The sequence below is a fragment of the Podarcis raffonei genome, chromosome 6 (assembly GCF_027172205.1).
Source record: "Podarcis raffonei isolate rPodRaf1 chromosome 6, rPodRaf1.pri, whole genome shotgun sequence".
Classification (NCBI taxonomy): Eukaryota; Metazoa; Chordata; class Lepidosauria; order Squamata; family Lacertidae; genus Podarcis; species Podarcis raffonei.
Window position 1 is genome coordinate 55,112,569 of NC_070607.1, and position 25,913 is coordinate 55,138,481.

The 25,913-nt window shown below is 41.3% G+C and overlaps 1 protein-coding gene across 1 annotated transcript; it reads right to left on the reverse strand.

Moving 5' to 3' along the window:
* NUDT3 (nudix hydrolase 3) lies at positions 1–24,646 on the reverse strand. The gene is made up of 5 exons (XM_053393038.1): positions 24,132–24,646; positions 9,126–9,236; positions 8,275–8,319; positions 7,357–7,441; positions 1–4,977 (listed from the first exon to the last, which is right to left on the reverse strand). The coding sequence occupies exons 1-5, from the start codon at positions 24,228–24,230 to the stop codon at positions 4,805–4,807; spliced, it is 513 nt and encodes a 170-aa protein (XP_053249013.1). The 5' UTR covers positions 24,231–24,646; the 3' UTR covers positions 1–4,804.
* Positions 24,647–25,913: the final 1,267 nt, after the last annotated feature.

Below are 25,913 nucleotides of genomic sequence, written 5' to 3' on the forward strand. Positions count from 1 at the left end.
TAGTACTCAAAAGCAGCTTCTTTATTACAGAGATTAAAGCATACATACCTACATACCACTCCAGTGTAAAACAGGCCCACAACACTGCCATCTCTCTCTCTCTCACGCACACACGCTACCCCCACCCCACCACCAAAAGAGTACAACGCCCGGTGTCTGGATATAACCATATTGACAGATGAATAAAACCAGACAAAGCATTATGAAATACGCACAATATTGATTTAAATTGTTATTTTCCCATTTCAGGCAAGTTGCACTTTTAATGTTAGAAAACAGGTGAATTCAGTCACCACCACACAAGATTCCTGGAATTTTTCACTAATACATACTCCAATTTTAATTCTTAAAGAGTAACTCATTTTAAGGAATCTGATTTCAGAATCAGCAGGAATTTGAATCAAATTTCATCAATTATCTTACTTTCATGAAAAACGACACCCAAGTTGGAAGAAGTTATGTTGCTGAGCTTGTACTTCTTGGCTCGGAAGAACAAGGTTTAGGAGGCTCATCCTCCAAATTGTGTAATGCTCATTTACAAAAAGGATTGCAACCCCCAACTTCTTCTCTGGATCAAATTTTAATTCAAATTTCTCTCAACTCCTGTCTTTTGAACCTGCCCACAGACATGCACACCCCAACATCCCTCTTCCCTTCAGCCCTTTTTATGGTGTTGATATAGGTGGCAGCAGCTAGCTACAGCTTTAAGGAAAGAAAGGGAGGTAAACATTCCACCCTTCCAGCAGCCCTTGGGAAAACTCTGTACCCCAGAGCTATTTGTGGCTGTGCAGTGCACCATAGGCCAGAAAGGGGACATGAAGAAATCTCTTCCCTGCCTAACTCCACAGCCCACTGCTGCTACCTGCCATACTTGCAAAGCAAGTCAGGCTGAGGGACTGATGGTTAAGTGAGAGGGAAGGGGCTGGGTAGGTGGTAGCTGAGAAGTAAGTCTGGGTATTCAGAGGGCTGGGTAAGCCAAATTGTAATTGCCTCAGAATTAACTAAGCTTTTTTTTTTTCCAGAACACAAGCAGCTCAACAATCTCTTATTTTGTAAGTTCTAGTATAACCACTAACTAGGATAGAATGGCACTCCATTTCTTTATTGGCAAAATTTTAAACTAGTTAACAAAATGAGGGCTTCTTAGAAAAAAGGAGAGTTGGCGACAGAGTGGTGTGATTACAAGAATATGGCTAACAACAAGTATAAAGTTTTTTGGGAAATAAGAGCTATGCTGCATCTAAAATAATGACGGTAATTTCAGGTCAAACTTTCATACAAAGATTTTTTTTTCCTATTTCCAAGAGGATCTAATGGGAGCTAATTCAAGGTTAAACCCAAAAATATTAATTAGATACATCAAAACACTCCAGCATATTCTATTTACTCTACATCACACACTTTCTAATCTATGACACTGAAACACAGAAGGGATGTCATTAGAAAATCACTATTGCGTTTTCCGCAACAGGATGACAGATAAAACTGCAGAGAGCCTGAAGCTGGTTTGTCCCCCCAGCAAAGAAAATCCATCTCTCTCCATACTGGAAAAACAGCAGAGGTTGTACATTCACTCACAATGCTACCGTGCTTCAGCTTCATGAAGATTACCCAGCAGTTACTTGCAAACTTGCTGCCAAAACTAGTTTTAAGCAGCAAGACAACCCTGATTTAAGTAGGGCTGCTTCAATGCAAAAGCCAACATAGACCTCACCTAAATGAGGAACAATACACTAAGCACTGGCATTAAATCTGGACTTAGAATGAATTATTTGTAAATATGTATCAACAGATCTATCACACTGCTCATGATGTACCAGCATTTGTCTGACTCAAGTGCACAAGTTCAGCAATTATTTTTGCAATCAAAGATTTAACCTCCTCTCTGCAACTGTTAAAGACTAGAAATTTACATATAAAATAAAAGCTGGGGTTCCCAAGGTCTATGGGATGCACAGGTGGTTAGGTGGAGGGGCAGATGCAGTCTTCAGTATGTTGGATGCTCAGCCTCAATTTAAATCTAAAGCTTATTGGAAGGAAATAATTCTTAAGCATTTTCACCTCCCTTTTCAGCAGGACCTGAATACAGTATATAAATCTAAAAGCTTTTTGGATTTAGAGACCAAAGAAAGCTGCATTTTTATGGTAAAGCACAGCAGGAAATCTAAATTAAGACTTCTTAACTCTTAACGGAGGATCAGTCTACCTTCTTAGTACTGTTGTGCTTGAATCTAAACACCGCATAACTTACCCTATGTTAGATGCATTGTTTGCCAATGCAGAATGTTCCAGTGTAATTAGAAATGCTCTGAAAAGGTGAGTTGATGTGGTGACATTTTCATTTATCTTGCTAAGGAAGTTTCATGAATTGTTAATTACAGAATACCCTGAGATACTGGGAAAGCTGTAGACTTATCTCTATAGTGCATTAATAGAAGGTGAAAAGGTGAGGCTTAATAAGCTGGAGCAAGGACTGGGTTAAAATACACAACTGGGAAGAATTCCAGACTATTTGAACCTCAGGAGCTGCATCTTCCATTTCCAGTTAAGAAGGCAAACATCAGCCACTCACTGCAGTTGAATTAACAGCATAAATCCATCCCAGATTAAACTACTTTCTTGGCACAATTTATTTTTCCTGGACACCCCCCCAAAAAAAAATGCTGTTAGCAAATCATTAACGATATTCTATTCTAAACTGTCAGTTTAACAGCCCTATAAAAACATTTTAGAGTGTTTTTTATTTATTTATAAAAGTGTGCATGCTGTAGATATTAAAACTGCAGTCACCCTTACAGGCATCTCAGTTCTCTTTCAATCTTTCATGCCTAATCTATTCAATGAGACACAAAACGCCTTAGCTGAAGGCAACAGTTTGCTATATTGGAAAGTGCCACATATAGCGTAGTACGAGAAATTATATTGTACACTTCAAGACACTAGTCAAGCCCTTTGAATTAAATTTTTATTGTTTTGTTTTTTAAGATGAAGGGCAGCGAAGTGGCGCAGCATAATTTCAGATTTTTTCTAGACATTCACGTTTAAGCCACTCATTGAATAATGCCTCTCAGCCTTCTCCTGTGTAAAAACTTTTGGCATTAGTGATCACTGGCTTCACTTTTGCCATTGTGATCCCACACTATGGAATGCTATCCCATTCACTAAAAATAGGGAACTCAAGCAAATAAACAGAATTGTATCTCAAATTTGACAGCAACTTTCCAAATTAGAAAGTATACTTTTACTTCATGCTGCATGACTATTTCATATATTTTTTATGTTGTTAAGTATATAATGGGAAGAGATAATGATAAATTAAATAAGAGTACTGCAGGTTTAATTTCACATCTTGGCTATAATCTGACAAAGAAGAAGTCACCAAATACAGCAACTAGGTCCTGTCCCAAGCCAGGGATTAACTAATGCCCCTCCCCAAACCTTCCCCAGGCCCACCCCCTCCCACAACCCTTTCCAAAATCTCCCAACTAGACAACACTGTTGGCAAATCAAGACAGCATGAAACATACATCAATAGAAACAAACATGTGACATGTGCCAATGCATCAGGTTAGGTATCCTATTAAATGACACAGTTCTCCACATCAGCATTTCTGCTTGGGACCCAGTTGTACCTTTGCCACTGAGGGATAAAGTTTACATTTGAGCATGCTCCGTGGTGCATTTACAAGTGCTGCAATGCTACAAAGGAGATTGAACACCTGAAGCTTTTCCCTGTGACTTCTTTTCAGGGACATAATGCAACTGTCCCACCATGCAGTGACACTCAAAAGTACAATCCAATGTTGTAGCACAAATTACAACATCCAGTTTAGTAGGGTGTAAGGCATGTGGACAAGAAGAGATATCAGCAGTATGCAGCAGGAAGAGAAAGAATTGCACACCAGCAGAAAGCATCGGTGGCTCGATGCTTCAGTTCACTAGTTTTAAAACTCATTTTGAATCCCTGATTCCTATTTATTGAGGCTGGAATTCATTTAGTTTCTGAGGCCGTATGCTGTTGAGTGAGTGGTGACCAAATTCCTTGCATTTCTGTTCATTGTTAAGATGATCAACGTATTGACTGAACCTGTAGAAAGAACGGAGCACCAAGAATGCCTCACAGGGTATTGTAACTTGGCCGCCTCCTCTAAGTGTCACTGTTCTAAATTTGGGTAAGGGAGTGGGGGAGTCAAACCGGCCCAGCCACTAGCACTGTCACAAAATAAGTTTCTTTAAAAAAACAAAAGGCAAACAAGATTATGAAGCCCTCCTTTACAGAAGCAGCTCATTAAAAAAAAAATCCCACAAAATCAAAGTGTTAGGCTTCTCCATCTAAAAAAAGGTTACACGCATGCGCTGAGAAAGTGACCACCACACAGATCTCAACAGCACCTTACTGTACAAAATCTAAGACTTAAAAGAACTGAGCTCACATTTCAGCCTTCTTTAACTGAAAGGATAAAGAGGCCTAGCTATGGCTGGGACAACATACATAGGGGCATTTCAGAAGACAAGGCAGAGGTGAAGCTAGTAGCCTTGACTTTCAGGTTGTCAAAACTGTGTTAATAGGGAAGGGGCACTTCATGCACAATATGTGTTTTACAAAATACATATCCAAGAAAAAGCAAGAAAACCCCACTTTGCACTAGAATGCAACACTCAAATATTTGCTCTGCCAAAGGCTGCCGCTGATGTCGTGTCTGACAAGAGGAAGCATGTGAAAGAGGCAAGAAGAGGGGAGAAAAGGAAATCCAAGTTTCAGTCTACTTTTCAAAATCTGTTTCTCTCAAAAGGTCATCTTCAGTCATCTGATGTCGGACAGTTCACTCTCCTTTGAGAATGATGTGGTCACAACAGGAGTGCCATTGTTAGCCAAATAGCCTTGCCTCAAGGTTTCAAAATATGAAGCCTGCACAGGTTTGTGATACTGCAGAACTTTTATGGCGTCATCTATCTGAAACCATTTCCGTTTCCTTCCTGTAGAAATAGAGGGAGGGGGGAATTAGTAACACAGCAAAGCAATTGATGATTTTATAGTTCCTTCTATAGATAATTTTCACAGACATATAGTATGCCTATTCCTACTGCAAATGCACTGCAACAGCACACAGTAATTCAATGGCACCTGTGATACGATGACTCACTGAAGGTTCACTTCTTCAATATACAATTGTAACAATTAACTTCACACAATACAACCCGGGGGGGGGGGACACGGATCAACCTCTAGCCTGTGGGCTCAATTTTGAATGCTAGGCCTTCCCAACCATCCCACCAGCCTCTCCCTAGAACCTCATACCCTCTTCAGGTTCTCCTTTCCCCACCTTTGAGCGGTTTCCCTCCTACCAGCAGATCAGCACATGTATGGGAGGAACACGAGAAGAGTCTGCTAGTTCAGGCCAATGGCCCATCTACTCCAGCATTGTGTTTTCACAGTGGCAACCAGATGCTTATGGGAAGCCCAAAAGCAAGGTAAGAGAATGGGATGTATATCCTTTGGTAGTGTACTTTGGGCTTTGGCCCCAGTCATGCCAATATGCTGTCCCCAATAACCAGCTCTCCAAAGGAATGTGGCGCTTGGAGGAGGAAGGGTCTTCAGCCCTACAGTACATTACAACAGCAAATCTTTAGTTTAACAAATATTATCCAAAATTAAAATAAAACCAACATCTCATTTGTTTCTTCTAAAGGAGAATGAGCTGGAAAATAGTGCATTTAGTAAGGAAGCTCCTGAGACTAACAGAATGCAGCTGCTCACTTTTCTTAGAGAAAATCAATGGGAGAAGGAAAGTTATAGGGAAAACTGTGTATCACTGTGTTGCCTGTGAAGTTCATTGAGAGATATATGCATCTCTTTCCATTCTGTAAATAATTTAGGCAGCAATCCTAATCCCACTTATCTGAGAATAAGCCCCACTGATTTCAATAGGATTTACATCTAAGTAAACAAGGTTAGGACTGTGGTTAATTTGAAGCTGGGAAATAAATTTGGTAAGAAGCAATTTTCTAAGTAATATGCTATTCTACAGGATGTATAACCTCATACTAGAGCCAGGGCTTTTTCGGCTGTGGCTCCGATCTGGTGGAACACTCTGTCACAAGAGACTAGGGCCTTGCGGGACTTGACATATTTCCGCAGGGCCTGCAAGACAGAGTTGTTTCACCAGGCCTTTGGCCAGGGCACAGCCTGACTCCCTCCTTCGGCAATCTTCGCGGAGCTCTGGCCCAACGGTTGCCAGTGGTTATGAATTAATTTTATAATGAATGATTTTAGAGTCTTGTGTTGTGTTGTACTGTTGTACTGTTTTATTGTTGTTAGCCGCCCTGAGCCCGGCTTTGGCTGGGGAGGGCAGGATATAAATAAAATTTATTTTTATTATTATTATTATTATTATTATTATTATTATTATTATACAGAAAAGTGAATAAAAACATGGGCATGAAGAAGCACTGGATGAAAAGAATAATACATTAATATGAATTTTGCAATGATTTGAGACTGCTATAGGAGGGGCAATTAGTAAATTTCCTTTCCCCCTTTTTAAAAAAAAGTAAATTTCCTTTTCAAAACACACGCTATACATGGGAAAACAAAAATTAAAAAATCAGTGATTCTGCAAAAAAAATAATAATCAGGGAAACAGATAGTTAAGACTCTTCCACTTCCAAAATCTGGTTTTTAGCCCTCTTTGTGACTGTTCAGTTCTTTAAATCAAATTCTCTTTAAAATCATCAGTACTAGAATTCTTTATCTGTCTTTTTTTACAAGAAGCTGGAATTTAAAGGAGTCTGACAAGAGCTGCCAAGTCACGAGTATTTTGGCAGCTGTATGCTGATGGTTGTCCTTTTCTACTTTAAACCAAACAGTACAATTCTAATTCTTACACTTTCTTCCCCCCACCCCGGCCACAATCACCTACATAAAACAGGAGTGAGAAAAATATTTTCAGCCTGAGAGCTGCATTCCCTCACGGGCAACCATCCAGGGGCCACATGCCAGCGGTGGGTGGAGCCAGATACAAAGGTGGACAGAGAATCAAATGCCATTCTTATACTGTAGGCTGCATTCCAGGCACACAAAAATCAGAGGTTGCTACACCCACCCACACCCCTACATTCATCCGGTTAAGCAACATCTACCAGAGTTCAAGAAGCCAGGCAAAAGCAGTAAAGGAGGGTGTGAAACAGGGCTAGTGAAAAGTGTGGCCTGGGGGCGAATCCCAAGGGCCAAAAAGAAAGGGTGAGAGGATTGCAGTCTCCACACCTGATATAAAGCTGAATCTAATACAGAGAAGAGGATTCTGCTATTACAATCCTACAGAGAATCAGGAATACAGATGAATGTAAGTGTCTCACCAATATTCACAGAGTCCTCCCAGTCTTCCAATACTTCTGTGACAATAAGTACGTAAACATATGTTCTGTGTTTTCTGTCCTGGTTCTAAAAGGAGGAGCAGCATTAAAGTTAGGTTCCAAAGTTCATAATACCTGCAAAAGTTTATTCTTAAGGAAAGTAGGGATAGGTATATTGTTAAAACATTTCCACCAACAGCAAAGCCCTACCAAGATAAATGATGAAGATTCAAAAGTAGTTACAACACGAAACAAGTCAAAACATTTCCAACGTAAATTTTACTAGTTTTGCCCTGACATCTTGCCAAACGTTACTGTTTTCTAGCTCCTCAGTCTTGAGAAACCTACAAAACATAGGGAAATTGAACAATCTGTCTCAGTGGATGCTCTATGTTTTCAAAATTCAATCATGTAACATGCATGATACCACAATGGCTGCATCTGCAAGTGAAAGTAAGGCAGAAGTGATGATGGAGGGAAACCTCCAGCCCACTAGGGCTTCAAATCACACCCACCTGTCCCACACTAGACATCAAACATCATATATGACACTGGCTTATGGGGCAGGTAAAGACATAGCCAGCTTCTGATTGTCCCTTGGTAAGTGGGACTCACTGACCGCAGTCATCAGCTGACTGGCATTGGTAGGAACCCTGTTATAATTTATCCTTCTATAAGTAGTTTTGCATCCCTGGTCTAAAGAGTCAAAAACACACATAAGAGAACAAACTTGAACTAGAGTTCCTTTGCAAAGCAACTGTTAATTCATGTTCACTTCACCTAGCAATTATAGGAACTACTTTCATTGAACTTTGCCAAACCACAGTAGTTCATTCCAAGCACTGTTTGTAGCTTACAGGGATGTGTGAACAGGGCCATTGAGAAAAATCTTAATCAACTCTTCAAAATGCTTATACTTACCTCAAAAATTCCTACTAATCTTCCTAATGTCCCTTTCACTCCAGCCTGTGAGAAATTCAAAGAGAAGAAAGAAAGATTTAATGTTCTAAGTTACAGCTCAATATTTCAGTCTGGGCCAAATTACACATGGTGTAGAAGGTCTATGACGGAAAAAGCTTATGGAAGATCCAAAGCTTAAAAACAGCTGGGAGGGTCGGGGGAGAGGATTGGCTTCTGATAGCAGCACTAGAGTAGAGGATGTTTAATCCTTTCCTCATGTAATTTTCATGATTACAATTGCCCCCAAAGCTGCTATCCGTCCCCCAGTGTTTGTGAGTTAAGCGGCTTTGAGAAGGGACATCATGAAGTGTTTAAAACCAGCAGGGGAGGGGAGGGGTGAGAGAAAATTTGGGCCAAGAAAACGAGGGGTTAAATGCACATATGTATGCATGTAATCTGGTGTTTCACACCACACCCTCTCAAAGCTACATTTGAGGGAAGCACATCACCAAGAGACAGTACATATCTACATATATGAACTCTAGACCCCAGTGCCTGAAGTCAACTGGCAATACTATTAACAATCTGTTGAAAGAGGTACTCAGTGAAGTATTCGAAAATCCCTGCCCTGCATCATAATAACTATTATAGCTATGAGTACTAGGGCAAATTCTACAGCAGTATCCATCTCAACTCACAGATGGAACTAACAATGAGTTTTGTTCATAAAGAGTTAACAAAACCACAACACTATTAATTGGTTAGAAATTTTTTTCAATAGAGGGACTGTTTTGAGAAGAGCAAGGAAAAATAATAAGAAATTGATAAGCAGCATGAACAGTTTAGGTCCGAAGCAAGTTTTGGAGATTTACCTCTTCACAAACTTCCCGCACTGCAGCCACACTAGGCTCCTCTTCAGGCTCCATACCACCACCTGGGACAATCCATCTATCTGGATGACGACTACTGCTCACTAACAGCACCTACCAGGGGGAAACAGAGTACTTGCATATATACATTATTTCATTATATGGTTGTCCAACTTCAGAATACAATCTTGCTACAAAAGAAAGCTGTTGACGGGGGTGGGGGTTAAGTTCCTATAAGAAATCTCTCACTTTCTTTTTTGCTAATCTTCTCTCTATACTTATGGAGTCATCATGTCCTCTTGAGTTTCATTATACACAGGCAAAGGAAAAAGCTTAAGGAACTACTGGGTCAAGTCCCATGGTCAGAAATACTCAAAGAAAAGCAAATCCAAGAGGGATGGGAGTTTCTTAAAGGTGACATACAGAAGGCACAAAGGCAGACAATTCCAACAAGTAAGCATCCAAAGAAACTGTGTGGCTGCATATGAAGCTTACAGATGAGCTGAGATGTAAGAAGGGCATGTATAAGAAATTACTCATGTGGTCCCTTCCAACTCTACAATTCTATGGTTCTATGGAAGAAAGGAGAAATCATGAAAGAAGAGTATACATGAGTAGCCAACGGTTGCAGGTACCGGTGGTCAAGCAGGCCAAAGCTCAGAATGAACTCAGGCTTGCAAGAGAGGTTAAAAATAATTTTTAAAGTTTCTTCAACTATGTTTGAAGTAAGTGGGAAAATAAGCAAGTAGCAGATCCCTTGCGGGGAGAAGAAGGAGAAATGCTACTCAGTGACAGAGACATGGTGGAACTGCTCAACACCTACTTTGCCTCTTCACCCCAAAGAAAAGCAGTGCCCAACCTTGTGGTAAAAGAATAAACAATGCAAGAAGGGAGTTGAAGCCCAAGATAAAAAAAAAAAGGTGGTAAGGGAACACCTAGCTACTTTAAATGAATTCAAATCACCAGTGCCTGGCTAGCTGACCCAAGGGTACTAAAGGAGCTTGTAGATCAAACAGTGTGATACAGCAGCAAAGCAAAAAGCTGATGCTATTCCAGGCTGCATCATAAAAAGTAACAGTGTCCTGATCAAGAGAAGTAACAGTACCGCTCTATTCTGCCTTGGTCAGGCCACATCTAGAGTACTGTGTCCAGTTCTGGGCACCACAGTCTAAGAAGGATCTTGACAAGCTTGAATGTGTGCAGAGAAGGGCAACCGCCTCCTCCACCACTATGTTGGAAGTACAGCCTGACTCACCACTCCAGAGGGACAGGCTTGTATGAGACTTCCTCAAGTGGGAATGCACCTACTGATTACCAAGAGCAATGGGGGAGAGTTTCTCATTAACAGTGCCTGGGCAGGCTCCTGGAGTCAACATCCACCTTTCCACTGGTGGTAGCCCGAGAGTCCAACCATTTCCATCATGGCCCACTATGTGAGGACACCAGCTGGTTGAGCATCTGGCTGAGCTGTCTTAACAAAAGGCAAGACATTCTTCAAGGGGTGCATCAGGATCTTCAGAAGAACTAATCTGAATAGGAAAAGCAAGTCTGTTTTGTTTTCACCTCCTGCATTCCATGTTATTAACAGACATACTACACCAAGGAACTTGAAGATACCTCCTTTTTCAAGAGGTGTTCTATGACAGTATTCTTTAAACATTAATACTCTTACTGTCACTTTTACCTCCACATTCTCCCAGTAAAATATTGTGGTAAACCTAACCCTGACTAGAGACTCTAAAAGCATTGTTGGAGTATCCAGCCATTCCCTGCAACTAGAAACTCCTGCTGGCACTTGGTACTCCGAACTCCTGCCACGACTCTTATAATATGTTGAACTCCATCAGAACTATTATCAAAGGGATTGAAGATAGCTGCTCTGGGGATTTCAACATAAATTATTAAATTGACAATATGATTACAATAGATTCAGACAATCACTTCAGAACAACCACTTCAGAAAAAGTAAATCCATGTGCCAGTTCCATAGCATTTATCCTGCACACATACATATATCTTTGTCCATACTGAAGATCTGGAATGAACTTGCAAGAAGCCACATAATGTTGGAGGTTTCGTCCCCTTTCACATTTACTCAAAAGCAGAAGTGAAACATTCCAAACTCATTCTTGCAGCCGTTGAAGATGGGAGGGTGAGAATCTGATGCATGCACAAGCACATTCTCATAACGCTAAACCATGCTTTAGCATTTTTTATGAATGAGGCCTTTATGTCACCTGAGCAAAAGACATGGTTGTATTTGGTTGTATTATCACTTTTACTCAAAATCCTTCAATGGAAGAATGCACATTAATTTAGTAATTTATGCTGCAGAACACGGGCTTGTTGCATTTTTGTTTTGCTACATAAAAGTTTGGTCTTAATGACAAGTTGTGTTTTGCCCTTTCTATAGACTAATTGTCCTGACAGCGGGCACACTTTTTATGGTCAACAGTTTTGTATCCCACACTCTCCAGGAGAGCTTCTAAAGGAAATAAGTATATGAAACTCTTTCAAGTTAAAACAGAAAATTTGAAGAGAAAAGAGGCCTCATATAATTCAGAAATTCAGTCACAAATCAGAACTGCTGTTTGGAATCTGAAAAGTTCAAATTGAGCTGTGGGGTGCAAGGCATATGAGATAAATAGTGTGGTATTAAGTAACTGCTACTGCACCAGCCCTAGGAAAGGGTCCCAGCACTAGCTCTTGATCCAAGTGCCTTTGCACAGGCGTGTTTGAATCCTACCATTCAATTCCATAGGATGCTTTATTTGGCTAGTAACTCTTCTATAAGGCAATTTTACCTATGAGATTTGGAACTATTTGATCACTGAATGTCCATTCCAAGTTGAATATTGCATTAATATGAGTGGGAATCTTTGCCAGACGCAAGCATGGAAGACTAAGACAACTCCATCCGTCCCCCTGACCAACCTTAAATGCCCCCCCCAGACCTCTGGTAGGGGCTGATGGGAGTTTAGTCCAACAATATCTGGAGGCTACCAAGTTGGTTATTCCTCTTCTAGGGTCTTGTAAATAGGTTTGTTTTCCTCTGGTATGGTAGAAGAGTTCCACTTTTCTAGTCCAGGGAAAAAAAGCAACCCCAGGAAGGAAGCAAGTTACAATGAAAATCTCTTTGCAACCCTACAGCCTATTCATAAGAGGTACTATTTCTTAAAGAGGAAGCATGTTTTGAACAGAATGCTGTAAAAACTAGCTGTCACAACACAGACTACAAAAGTGAAAATGCAAAATGTAAGGCTTATAATGAGTTCAAACAGGGATGGAAAGTTCTTAGAGTGAAGAAAATTCTCAAAAAGTGCAGGAAAGCCCTAACAACATTATGCTGGCACCAATGAATTCGCATGATTTTCAACTCCTGAATTCAAGAACAACAAAAAGGGATAACCTTTAAATTTTGTTATTTTTCCACATTATAGACCATAAAGCAGGATCTGTAACAAAACCATCTGTATGTCACACAGCCTGGTTTAGGGTTGTTCTACTTTACCTAAGGCAGTATCTCAAACTAAGCACAGTGATGTAGCACTGCCCCACTTACTATCTAAACTGTTTACAAACCAACATCATACATCAGGATGAAGGCTTATGCCAGTAGAGCACATACTTGAACTACCCCCTTGTAGCACCATTCCCCAGTTTCAGAAAGAGCTGCACAAGTCCCAAATGTAGCACAACAGGGTTCAGTTCCTACTACTGGAGCACTGTTTTTCTACATATTGGCTCCCCCAAGCAGTAGATAAGAATGCCTTATGAATTCTTCAGGTACTAAAGTCTGATATGCTTACATCAGACTTACATCATATATACTGACCATCTCATTTTTTATCTGTCACATATTTCATTCTGCTCCCATCCAGGACTGGACATTAGCTAGGTGCCAGGCGCATTTTGCACCTGGCTATCAACCACTTGCGACCAAGTGAAGATGCCTGGGCCTGACTTCTCCACCATCTTGGAGGTGCATATCTGGGATCAGTGGATCTGGGCTGTTTTCACACACTAATACCACATCCTATAGAATTTTATCCGTACCCTACCCTCTTGGCAACACTGATTTGAACCCTCATAACAACAGAACTCCCAATCTATTTCAAATTCCAATTGATATAATTCAGTAGCAACCCTACGAAAGAACAGATAAATAGTCTCAACGTCTACAACAATTTGATAGCCATGCCCATAATCCACAATATAGACACCTGCATTTGTCCCCGCGACGGGGTGAGCTCCTGTTGCTCAGTCCCAGCTCCTGCCAACCTAGCAGTTCGAAAGCACGTTGAAGTGCAAGTAGATAAATAGGTACTGCTCCAGCGGGAAGGTAAACGGCGTTTCCGTACACTGCTCTGGTTCGCCAGAAGCGGCCACATGACCCGGAAGCTGTCTGTGGACAAATGCCGGCTCCCTCGGCCAGTAAAGCGAGATGAGCGCTGCAACCCCAAAGTCGTCTGCGACTGGACCTAACGGTCAGGGGTCCCTTTACCTTTTACCTCTCTTTCTTGAGTTATTTATCTTGCCCAGTTGTCAGCTCTTGCTTCATGATATATGTTTTGGTTTTAGATAAGCTTGATAACCATTTTCAGACTTATCATTCAGCTAGAGTGCCTGTCACCACCTCTTCAGAATGCGCACTAGCACGAAGTCAATAAATAATTGGATGATCACCGATAACTTTATGAAATGAGTATAAGCCTTACTAAGTTAAAGTGTCTCCAAGATTCCCAACACTTAAAAAATCACTTGTAAGACTATGTAACTGAATAACATTATCTAAGGCAAAATACAATACAATTCTACACTGATTTATATGAAACAAATTGCGCACAGGATGTTCACCTATGTATAATTAATCACTTTGCTATGGGATCCTGCAGAGAAAAGGGTAGCATGAGAGAATAGCTAGTCTATATACAACTGTCTGGTACACGTTTTTGTGAGAACACAGTGTAAGGAAAGCAGAAGCAGAAATCAGGCAGAAGCAGTTAAACAACTAAATGACCAAAAAATAGGAATGCTGAAGAATGCATAGAACAGAAGAGAAACTGAATGAATTCATTGCATCATTATCCCTGCAGAAATGGTCGTATGATACATACAGCAAACTTCTTTTTCAATGTAGTGCACAGGATGTAGTTTTGGAACTAATGAAAAAGAATCAGAAGTAACAACTCACTAAGCCTCATGGTATTCACTTGGGAGTTGTTAAATGTGAAAATGGTGTTATTTAAACAAAGATCACAAATTGATCAACCTAAATCTAGTTCTAGGTAAATTCATAGAAAGCATTCAGGCCTGTAAGGCCGTCAAATTCTCATATAAGACTTACTATGGAATGCTCAGAATGACTTCTAAAGCAAAATAAATTGCCTCATCAATCTTCGTGAGTATCAGTTTCTGGAGTATCAACGGGCATGCTGACACATATGATCCAGTTAAAACTATGGTCTGGTTCTCTGGTTGCAACTAGCCATTACTTGTTGTAAAGGAGGATCCCTAGTTGGTACACAACACTAAATCAAGATTCTTTGAAAATGAAAATGAAAATCAACTCAGCAAAAGTCTTCCTGCCCATGCAGGAAAAAGAAAGGGAACTTGAGCTCAAAGAGGCTCATGCACAAATTGCTAAATAATGGTTAAATGTTACATGGCCTACTCAGTTGATTTTCAAAATGCTGTCCACAACATTTTTCAACATCTTCCAGCTAAACTTAAGATCCAAGTGGTAAAAGAAAAATTCTCTTTTGTACTAGAACACTACACTACACTACCACTACACTACCCTAAAATAAAACCAGAGTTTGTACAATAGATAATAGCATTCCCCCTTTAAAAAATGTTGACTAATGTGATGTCAGAGGGGCATGAGGAGGAAGCCAACTATGCAGGTATAAAGATTGCATTATATAAAGATCCCAAGTTGCGTAGCAGCTCATTTGTTTGAATGCTGTCCTATGTTAAAACTTGCTTCACATAAAAGGCTGTCATGGGGAGAAGGACTCCAGCCTAGCCTTCTCATTGACTTATTTGTTCTCTTTGCAGCAAGCATTTGTTTTACTAACAGAAGCATTCAAACATGTGACCACCTCCCTGCAATCTGAACTGACATAATCCAGGAAATGCTACCATGCAGTATTTCTAAACCAAAGCTTGATCATTAGATAATTTTAAAAAAGAATTAGATCCATTTACGGAATAACTGTTAGGGGCCTGTCATCAATATTTTCACTAGTATATTCTTACTCACCCCCATGAGAATATACTGCTAAAGAATATTTCAGCCCATAAGAAAACCTGCTGGAATAAGAAACCTTTCTCATTTTGTTGGCTACAGTAAAAGCTTGCTACAGAGGAACTCTTAACCAACATATCAAAGCTTAATGCTTTATGGCCAGGTGGTTTGTCACAATCCTGTGTCCTAACCTATAGTGTGGTTATAAAAGGGGAAGCCTCTGATGTCTCTTCATCTATGAGGGTCATGCAACAGAGTTCTGAAATTGGTAAAAATGGGGTGAGAAAAGCTTGTTGCAAAACTGATTTTCAAATTTCCATACAAGTTTAAACATATATGCTATTTCTCAGTGAAAACCACTCAGCAGTTAAATTCTGAAAGCAATGCTCTAATTAAGTAATTATTCAGAAAACAGCAAGGGCATGATCCAGTTAAGCATTAACTTCTCACTGATTTGAACTGCAGATGGTTAAGTACGTTATGTTGTTTGTTATATAGTTGGAAATCAATTTTTAGCTATTTTTGTAATTTATTTGGTTGTTAAGTTGCTTTGAGCCATCTTTCTGTATAAAGCAACAAATAAATACAATACATATTAATAAGTATGTGCTCAGCATACTGTTAATGATGATATTCCAGTGTGGTGTCCCACTGGTGCAACACACTTTCGCCTGCACAAACAGGGCTTCCCCTTCCTCCAGAGCAGATTACGGATGCAGAAGGTAGAAGAGGATGAGGAAGTCCCAGGTTGCTTCCACTGGCATGATGTTGGATCTCACCCAGAGTTATTTAAAAACTTTAATTTTGCATAGATCATTCCCTGGAGGAATCTGCTAAATTGAAACGCTCCACAGAACAAAAATTCAAATAGCACTTCTCTAAATCTTCAGGGGAAGTGTGAGAGGCATCCTACTGTGTATACAACCTATTAAGACTGCTCAACTGACTGTGTGAGAACACAAGCAGGAATTGGATCTTAATACTCACTTCACTCCCATGACCTGTCAGCAAAGTGATCAAATGGCAGAAAGAGTGAAGGAGGGGGAGGAGCTTCTGGCAAAGTTCAATAGCAAATGACATAGGTATAGCAGAAATAAGGCGGCTTGTTTCTTGCAGTTCGTACTACTACTACTTACTGAAATAGGAAAGAAAGAGAGCACATTTGAGAAAGTGGTAAAAGCAATCTGCCAAGTCCCTCCCAACAATGTTACTAAACTCTGAGAAAAGGGGTCATGAAATCAATTTATTTTGGGATCTCTCTTATAACACTGATTAACAATTCTACCACCACTCTTTTTGTTCCCTTTTCTTAAAACCCATTGTGAGTTCAGGTATCTGGTATTATGAAAAGCAACTGAAGAACTGTGAGGAACAAAGGAAGGGGGGAAAGTGAGGAAAATACAGTTTGATTCTCTCCCTTCAGCTTAACAAGCAGGTCTTTGTATGAACGATATACACAGAATGGAAAAGCGGGTGGGTAAAGGAGTTGCTTTCCTCTTTTGTTTTGTTTTTTTTTAAAGAGCAATTGAGTTGTGTCATGTTTTTCATTCTGAAGTAATATTTAAACTGCAGAATATGCTAAAAAGCAAAAAGCTCCAATTGTTCTTCGGTTCTCAAAAATCATATGATAGTAGGAACATGTCACTTTCTGGAAAAGCCTCAAACCTTCAACTTTCAAGGGTCTTAAAATCTGATAGAACATTTTATGCAGCCAGTTTATTACATGGCAATTTCCCCCCAAACCTAGGGCCATCATCTATGCATTCTATGTTTGGGGCCACATGGAGAGAAAAGAGGGTGCCCATGTAACATTGGATACAGCCCTAAGGCTTCAATCCTAATCCCACTTACCTAGGAATAAGCCCCAGTGAAGTTTCTGAGGAGATATGGTTAGGATTGCATCCTAAGAATCTGAATAGTTTATCTAGCATGGAAAAGTCTTTTGCTTAATGCTTAAAAATAAGGTACCCATATCTGACGCATTTTTATTTCAAGAAAGAGAAAATTGCCAACTTCTCTGGAAGCCTGTCAAAATTAAGAACTGTTCCAGGTGAGCAAAAAATGAAGACCTCTAAATTGGAAAATGATAATATTTGGTCTCCTCCTTTTACGTTGTGAATGTCTCAAACACATGTACTTATGAATAGGCAGAATAAACATTATTTGCAAAAAAAATAAAAAATGAAGTCTCATATAACATATATAAATAAAAACCACAAAAACTATCAGAATCACAGATCAGAACTGTTAAAAAAAAGATTCCCTTCCTCTTTAACTGTCTATGTATGCTTGGCAGCATAGAAAAGTTTTCAGCAAATGTCTAAAAGGAAACCTCAGGAAACTCAGGAAACCTGCCAAATCTTCATTGGAAGAACATTTCATCCAACTGGGCCAATGATACTGAAGGCCCAAGTTTGTGTTATCAGATGAGCCTCACCAACTCAGGGGCAAGTACACTTTTTGTGGGATGCTAAAAATGCAGCCCCCACTTTCAGACTGTTCATGTTCCAAAAGTGTCATAATGTACATGCATATGAGTGGTCAGAACACACATTATCGTAGTAAACTTTATGAACTTACTTGCAAGGAGCAATTTGAAAAGACTGAAAGTGGACCATAGCTTATGTTTGCAACAATGTAAATTTGTGATATTTACATTTCACTAGAGATTTCCAAAGCTTTTTGTTTTCCAGTGTCTATATTAGGGAAGGATACTTTTTGACAAGAAAAGAATACTTACACCCCACTACCATGTGTGAGACTGAACTGAAACAACAAAGAACAAATTCCAATGAAGTTTCAGCTGACAAGTCCAGGATGTTTTACATGAGAAGCATTATGAATTAGACTGTTTCCATTTGGATTTTGTACTCCAGTTCTACAGTAGATACTGCTGCTTTCTAGTATCTACTCAAGCTGATTGTAACATGTGTTTTAAGATTTAAAACTGCTATAAAGATAACACATTAAAATGCAGAATACTATTTGAAGTATAAGATAACAATAGTTCATTCATTGTGATGAAAAAAGATGGATGCTATTGTTGTTCCCATGAAGCTTGATCAACTTCTCATCCTCCTAGCATTTTTCGGAATACACTTACATCCATTGGTTTCCTGGCAAAAGCACTTTTCATTTCATAATTCATTAAAGTTCCAAATTCACTATCTTTTGAACAGCATGCTTTCTACCCTGATCCAACAACTGCATATTTACAGCATAATTCTATGAACAATTCTTCACATGTAAACACCACTATACTTAATGGATCTTACTCCTTCAAAGCCGGGTGGGCTTTGGGAAGGTGGTGGGAAGGCTCTTGGGCCCATCTAAGAATCACACCTTCCTCCCTAAGCCGGGCAGAAGCTTCCTGGGGGACTAGTCTAATACCCCATGTCTACCGACACCACTGGTTAGGATTGTTAAAATTGCTGTGTTAGTGTTAGCAACATCATGATGCTTAGTCATAAAAAATGTGTTATTGATAAACTATACTAAACTTATTTATGAGAAAATACATATTTGGAAACAAAGTTATCTCAAGATCTCACACTTTAAAAACACATTGTAAATGAGTTCAGTTTGGTTAGGATTCTTCATCTCACCATACGATTAAGTGCTAAGAAGATTACTTCCTCTTCCCAACACTACAATGCTCAGAATAAGATTGCATTAGGGTGTATTAGAATTTATCACTTTTTTGTAATGTGCTGAGTTGTCTCAGGAACAATCCAATTTGAAAATATATAAGTATCAATGACACTTGATGGCAACATCCCCCCCACCCACAATGTGATAACAAAGACCTTGGACCCACCCCAAACACATTGCCAACCTCTCAGTTATGATATTAGTTACCCATTTCAGGCACAAATGCCTAAGAATTGTGCCTTCATTGAGCTAATTCAGGCATAACATTCCTGGCTTCATAAACTAGAAGTGGGGAACCTCTTCAAACCCACCCATTTATATCAAGAGAGGAGGGGAGGGAATATCATTTGACCTAGCTTGGACCAGCCCTAAAGCTGATCATGTGAAACTCAACCCTTTTGCTGTGGTGCATAGATGCAGTTTCTGCTAAGGTACATTTCCTCCTTTACCTCCTCTTTGTTTTCTTTTCATTATGTCAAACCCTTTCAAAGCTGCCCCTATTTTCAAGTTGAAGCATGAACCCAACAGACCCTTATCCAAAGCTGTTGATAGCTAACCATGGTAGTGTGTCCTTTTTTGAATCCCATAAATCGTTATACTTCATAACATGGGCATAGCCAGGATTTTGTGAGGGTGGGCAGAACTTTGTTAGGGTGGCAGAACCAATCTGATTGGTCAGTTAGTTAAGTATTTTTATTTACTTGTTGGGGGGGGAACTGCCCCCCCCGGCTACACACATGCTTCATAATCTATTTAAACATGACCCAAGCCTCCTTCAATTGTTGCATTGGGCCATTCAATTTTCTTCTATTTCCCGCTCCCACAGAGCAGTTTCTACTCCCACTGTTCATCCCTCATGATTTGTCTCATTCTTTGCAAAGCTCTTCGTACTGTGCCTAAGATTTCAGATTAAAACTGCAAAGTAGAAGGAAAGGAGGACCTTTTTCTACCTCCCCACTTCCAGGTACTCTCTGAAGACTGGAGAAGAGACCCTCTCAAGAATATTAAGGGGGTGGGTAGGGGAAGGACTAGACCATGTGAAAAATGAACATACGGTAATATTTTAGCTGCAGTTCATTCCTTTTCAGCATTGTATTCTTATTATAAAAAGTGTGCCTAGACATTTCATTGTTCTGCCCATAACCTAGGTTTAGGGAGCCATTTAGCTCCTAGTTTTCATATCTCAGTTTCCAGCACTGACTTCTGTATGCCTCTGCCAACTGAAGTGTAGGAGTGCCTTCTTGAAATGAAGTCAGCCTTATAGAATGACCACTCCAGGAAGGCACACCTTCTGGCCTCAAGCAAAAACCTTTTCAAAAAGGCTTTGAACAAACTGATTTTACATTTGCTGATTTTAAGTTGCTACAATAAAGGCCATTCCATTTTTCTTTCTGCTGGGGTTATTTAGCCTTTGGTTGATTAAACTATCTATGACATTTTAAACTGTGGGCAAGTATTACTATGGTATGTATTTTTGTGTTTTTATATTATAAACTACCCTGTGATCCTCAGATGAAGGGCAGTATAGAAAATTTAATAATAATTTAGCTAATGTATTGTAATATTCTGTTGGAAGCCACCCAGAGTGGCTGAGGAAACCCAGCCAGATGGGCGGGGTATAATTAATAAATTATTATTATTGCTTATCTTTCATTCTGTTGGTTTGTAATCTGAAGTTTAATTATTTTAATAATTTTCTGTAAGTCATGCTGAATTCATTAAAGATAAAGTAAGATAAGAAATACTGGTTTTTATTGATTCTGTGATTTGACTTGACTTTTATGCTAGATTTTGATATGTTAATTTTATTGTGATTTTGCTTTGTGATTTTAATGCAAATCACTTTGGAACGTCTAAAGTAGAAAACAGCTAATAAGTGCAATAAATAATAGTACAGTACACGTTTTGTTTAAAAATACAAGCCATATACCGACAGACACTCTGGCAGTAGAACTATGGTAAGTGCTTCTACAAGCCTTAAAAAGGCTATACTCCAATTCATTTTCCTCCTGGTGGCAATTTCTTCTAGTTACAAATATAATGAGAATGACAATACATTGGATTCAAACTAACTTCTACCGTATTTTTCGCCCTATAGGACGCACCATCCAATAAGGTGCACCTAGTTTTTTGGGGGGGAAATAAAGGGAAAAAATTTATTTCTCCCCCAGGCGCGGGGCTGGGGCAGGGGAAGCCCGAGCTTGCCCCGACCCCAGCCCCCAGAACAGGCAACTCTCCGCAAGCCGTGGGAGCCCGGCACTGGGCTTCCGCGCCTTGCGGAGATCTGCACGAAGCCTGGAGAGCGAGAGGGGTCGGTGCGCACCGACCCCTCTCGCTCTCCAGGCTTCAGTGAATGCCTGCATTCGCCCCATAGGACCCACACACATTTCCCCTTCATTTTTGGAGGGGGAAAAGTGCGTCCTATGGGGCAAAAAATACGGTAGTTTAACATAGACCCCAATAAAATCAAAGGGCCTGGTTAGTTATGACTAAAGGAAATCCTATTGATTTCAATGAAAATAAATTTCAGCAATCTGGATCCAACACAATGAACTTAAGTAACAGAGAACTGAGTAAAACTAACTTGACAGAATATTGGTGCCTTGTTATCCACCAACAGCCTCCAGCAACTAGGCCAAGGCACCATATTCCCTGTGCAACCAAGTCAGCTTGCAGGCAGAGGGAATTACTGACCATGATCTGTTGCTCTACAGAGCCTTCCTGCAGATGGTCAGAAGAAATACTGCAAGCTTTAGTCCAGAAGATCAGGTGACTGGAGAGGCCAACAATGTCCCATAATTGCTGATTTCAACCCAATTCCTCAGTCCAAACTGCAAAAGACTACCTGGAAGTCTACTGGAGCATACTGAAATACCTGCATTGACAACCCCAATCCAACAGAATTTACTTAGGGAGTTCTAAATGATAGCTAAGAAAGCTGCTACACTGCACTATTTACTTAGGACTTCCATAAATCTTTAATTCTAATCTCACCTCAGTTATGAAGTTAGTAAAGAGAAGCTGCTCTCTCATTTAACCTCAGCTGCCTATCTGCAGTATGATGATAACCAAATTTAACCTGCTTTAGAAAATTATTGAAAGATTCATGATATATTACTTGCATGTTAAGCACTTTGAACACTTCAACACTATATAAATTTTAGATTATTTAAATAAAATTTACATCTAAGATGCCATGTTGTTTAACAGGAATATCTTTATGTTTAACCTAAAATATGTGATAAATTTTATACTGAAATAAACTGTTTAAATGCAAGTTTACCCCCTTCAATATGTGGGGAGGGGGTGGGACTTGTCGGGATAACCAGTCTCTCAATCCCGTTTTTTCTCTCACAAGCCCCTCTAATGGCAATTTCTGGCAAGTAACCAGTTCCTTTTATCCCAGTTTCTTTTTATAAATCCAGAATCAAATTTCTTTCTGCCATGTCATATGATGTGCTTAGCTGAGCATGGTGGTAGGAGATCACTGCCAAATCCCATGCCATGCCACGCCACACCAGTTCATGTCACCGTTCATTGTTTTAAATCTTTCATTCTGCATGCTTTCCTCATTTCTATCCCATCACAATACTGAGCTCTCTTGTCCTCTTAATTGTGCCTTGAGAAAACTATTCCTTCATTCATCCACATCATTTAAGTGACTCTAGAAATCAGGAGGTGTTCTTGATAATTTGATTTTGCCTGTTACTTTCCTATAAAAATCATATACTTACCCTGTACCATAGTATGTTTTGCTTACTCATGCTTCTGGTTTTTAAAGACCAAGAAGATTAGTAACCATTCTTTTTAACAGTTCAGATTAGATATACAGCCCAATCAATTCACATGGAACTTTACCAGCAGAAAAAGTGGGTCAATATTCCCAAAAACTTGCAATCTAAACCATTTACTTGTTGCATAGCATTCTTTACATGAAAAGAGCCACAACAGTTTTTGTTTCGACAATTGCACACACACACAACCTTTGATCTTTTAACCATAATTTCTAGAGGCTAGCACTTCAGATTCTTTGCGCCACTCCCATTCAAGCTGCCATCCTATGTGCATGCACACTTACTTGGAAGTTAGCCCAAACTGAACACTGTGGAAGTTACCAAAACATACATGGGATCACACATTTCCCACGTAAAAGATGTAGAGGTAAGAGTATGAAACCCTGGTCAACTGTCCTCGCTTTGGCCCCTAGAAATAAATTATTGCACCACCTGCCTGTCTATGTCTTGGGAGTTTAATTCTGATGCCTCTGGAGACTTAAGGTCAGACCTGTAACAATTCAGCGCTTCCTATGAGGACCCCCTTCGTTTACACAGGAACCTACTCTAGGAGATTAAGGTTGTCTACATTGCACACATTCCTGAGCTCCGGGAAAGATGGCCAGATACAAAAGAGAACAGCCCTCTTTCACCTTTTATGAAGGAGAATTTCATCAAGTGTAGCTTGTATAACTATTTAAAGGTGCAGATACCGAACGTACAACTGGACATCTGGCCACTCTGGGCCCGAGGGCGCAAAGTGTGCAGCCAGAGCTTTTAAACAACGGAAAGCTTTGCTTCTCGGAAGTGTCTTGCCACCTCCCAGCACCAAAGGATTCACAGACAGGAGACAGGCGCTAATGAGAGGCGTCATATCATTTCTTGCCTAGTAACAACCGCATGTTACTCTCGCTACTAGCCACTAAGGAGGAAGCCCCTCCGTCCTCCTTCAAACTGCGGCACGCCGTCTGGGGAAGCTCCGTCTGGGGAAAGGGAGTTGTTCGCACCCTACGAATCCTTTAAGAATAGACACCCCACACAAGCTCCACCCATCTCCTCATCCTCTGCCCCTCTTTCAGCAGCCCCATCTAGCCTCCTCCCCCATCTCCCCCCGGCTTCTTCGGAGCTTCCCGTTTGATACCCCGCCTCCCTTGCATGTCGGGTGTGCCATTGCTAACCGCCCCCCCCCACTTGCAACACTTAGGGAGCCTCTTCTTCTGGCGCCCCTCCCCCTGAATAGCCACCCAGTTCCCCCCACCACTACCACCCCCATCCTGGCTCGTGCTCCCCCACCTCCAGCCGCAGCCCGCCCGCCCGCCCGCTTCCCTCACTCACCTCTTCCTCGCTCTCGTTGCGGAAGCAGAGACAAGCCGCCCGTTTCTTGTATCCGTCCCCGTCGTAGGTGCGAGTCTGGTTGGACTTGAGCTTCATCATCCTCCGCTCGGGAGAAGGGGTGGGAGCACCCACTAGGGAGGCAGGCGAGGGACGGGTGTCGGCTCCGCGCGGGAGAAGGTCGGGATCTCCCAACCGCGGGGTGGGGGGGTGGGGGAAGGAGGCGCGGGGACCCGCTATCCCGGAGAGTCTCTGCCTCACACACCAGCCGAGAGGGAGGGGGAAACCCTCTCCGCAGCCGCTACTCGCTCCTAATGCTACCACCCGCCGCCCGCCGCCTCGCTCCCCCTCTCAGCTCTTCCCACGTCGGCACCCCAGCTGCCGCCAGCGCTCCGGCCACCGCCGCCAACGACGACGACCGCGACGCCATCTTGGGACATGCTACGCCAACGGCGCAGAGGCAGCAGGAGGAGAAAGGCGCTGGCTGAAGCTTTTCGCCTCCGACGAGCCGCTGCGCAAGCGGCGTAGCCGAGGGATGGGAATCGCTCACTCGCTCTCTCTCGCGCGCGCGCACCCGCCCCCTGGTTCCGGACACCCGTTACAGAGCGTCGCCTCCCAGCGCAAGGGTTGCGCCGCCACACTAAGCGGAACGGTGTCGGGAGCAAGGGGGAGGGGCGCCTTTCTCCCTCCGCCGCCATCGCAGCTTTACGCAGCCTCCGCGCGCCGAAACTACAGTGAGCCAGATGTCTGGCGCAACGTTTTTGCACAAGGGCTGACAGCGGCCCTGCGTAAAACGCGTAGCCCGACTGAAACAATGCCCATCTTGTGTGAGGAGGAGCAGCACGCCAAAAACGTAACGGCGGAGAAGTCTTGAAGCCAGGCTTGGGAGCGTGAAATGAAAGGGGGAGAGGCTGAAGAAAGAGGTGTCTCCTCTTTATGTGGTGGTGAAGGGGGGAAAATAAAGTCTCTTGTTCGTTAAGCCAAAGGTGCACCTACTTGGAAGCCAGGGCGCATAGTAGGTAAAACTATAGGGATTTTTCGCCTCCTTTGCGAATAAATACTGTAGTATTTTGCCAGCACTCAGGCTGCAGTATTTTCCCACAGTTATGGTGTGTCCCCGCCCTCCTCGAACGAGCAGGCATATAGCGAGTACTGTCTGCAAGGTGTGCTCTGTGCGACTGTCTTTGATACAGGGATGTCTATGGGCGAGCAGCGGCGTCAAATGTTATTTTTAAGTTGTCTTTCTCTTCTGCCTCCCTCACCGTCTATACAGCTTACCAGGCGGTAAGTCACACAGAACTCAATAGAACTTGCTTCCGAGCTGACATACCTAGGATGCAATTACAAATAATAATTAGTTTTAAGGCCTGACAAAAACGTTTCCCCTCAGAGCAAAGTTAACTCTCTCCTGCATTTTACAACAGCAGCAGGACACGGACTCCTTTCTAACCCTAAGAAGAGAACACATGGCATTTTACCTTCCATCATCTAGGGCAGCTTTAATTACATTCAAACTGAATGAGAGACGTCCTGAGAATGGAGCACATATGCAGGGCCCCAGATGATGATCGCAAGGTCCAGGTTGGTTCTTAGAAGGAAAGGATGGCAACAAACTCTGTTCTTCCTTGCTGACATATAAAATCAAACCAGACCTCTATCATTTTTACATTGTCTGTACGGAATGGTGTTTTTTTAAAGGGTGATTTGAGTCCCTGTATTGCTTTTGACATCTTAAAGCTACAATCCTATACGCAAGGAAGCCCCACTGAATACATTGGGATATCA

Excerpts from the sequence above, each read along its gene's own strand:
- NUDT3 (XM_053393038.1), bottom strand. The coding sequence starts at position 24,230 with ATGATGAAGCTCAAGTCCAACCAGACTCGCACCTACGACGGGGACGGA. Across the intron at positions 8,320-9,125 it reads TGCGGGAAGTTTGTGAAGAG|GCTGGAGTGAAAGGGACATT; the intron begins GTAAATCTCCAA and ends AATTTCTCACAG. Across the intron at positions 7,442-8,274 it reads GATTAGTAGGAATTTTTGAG|AACCAGGACAGAAAACACAG; the intron begins GTAAGTATAAGC and ends TCCTCCTTTTAG.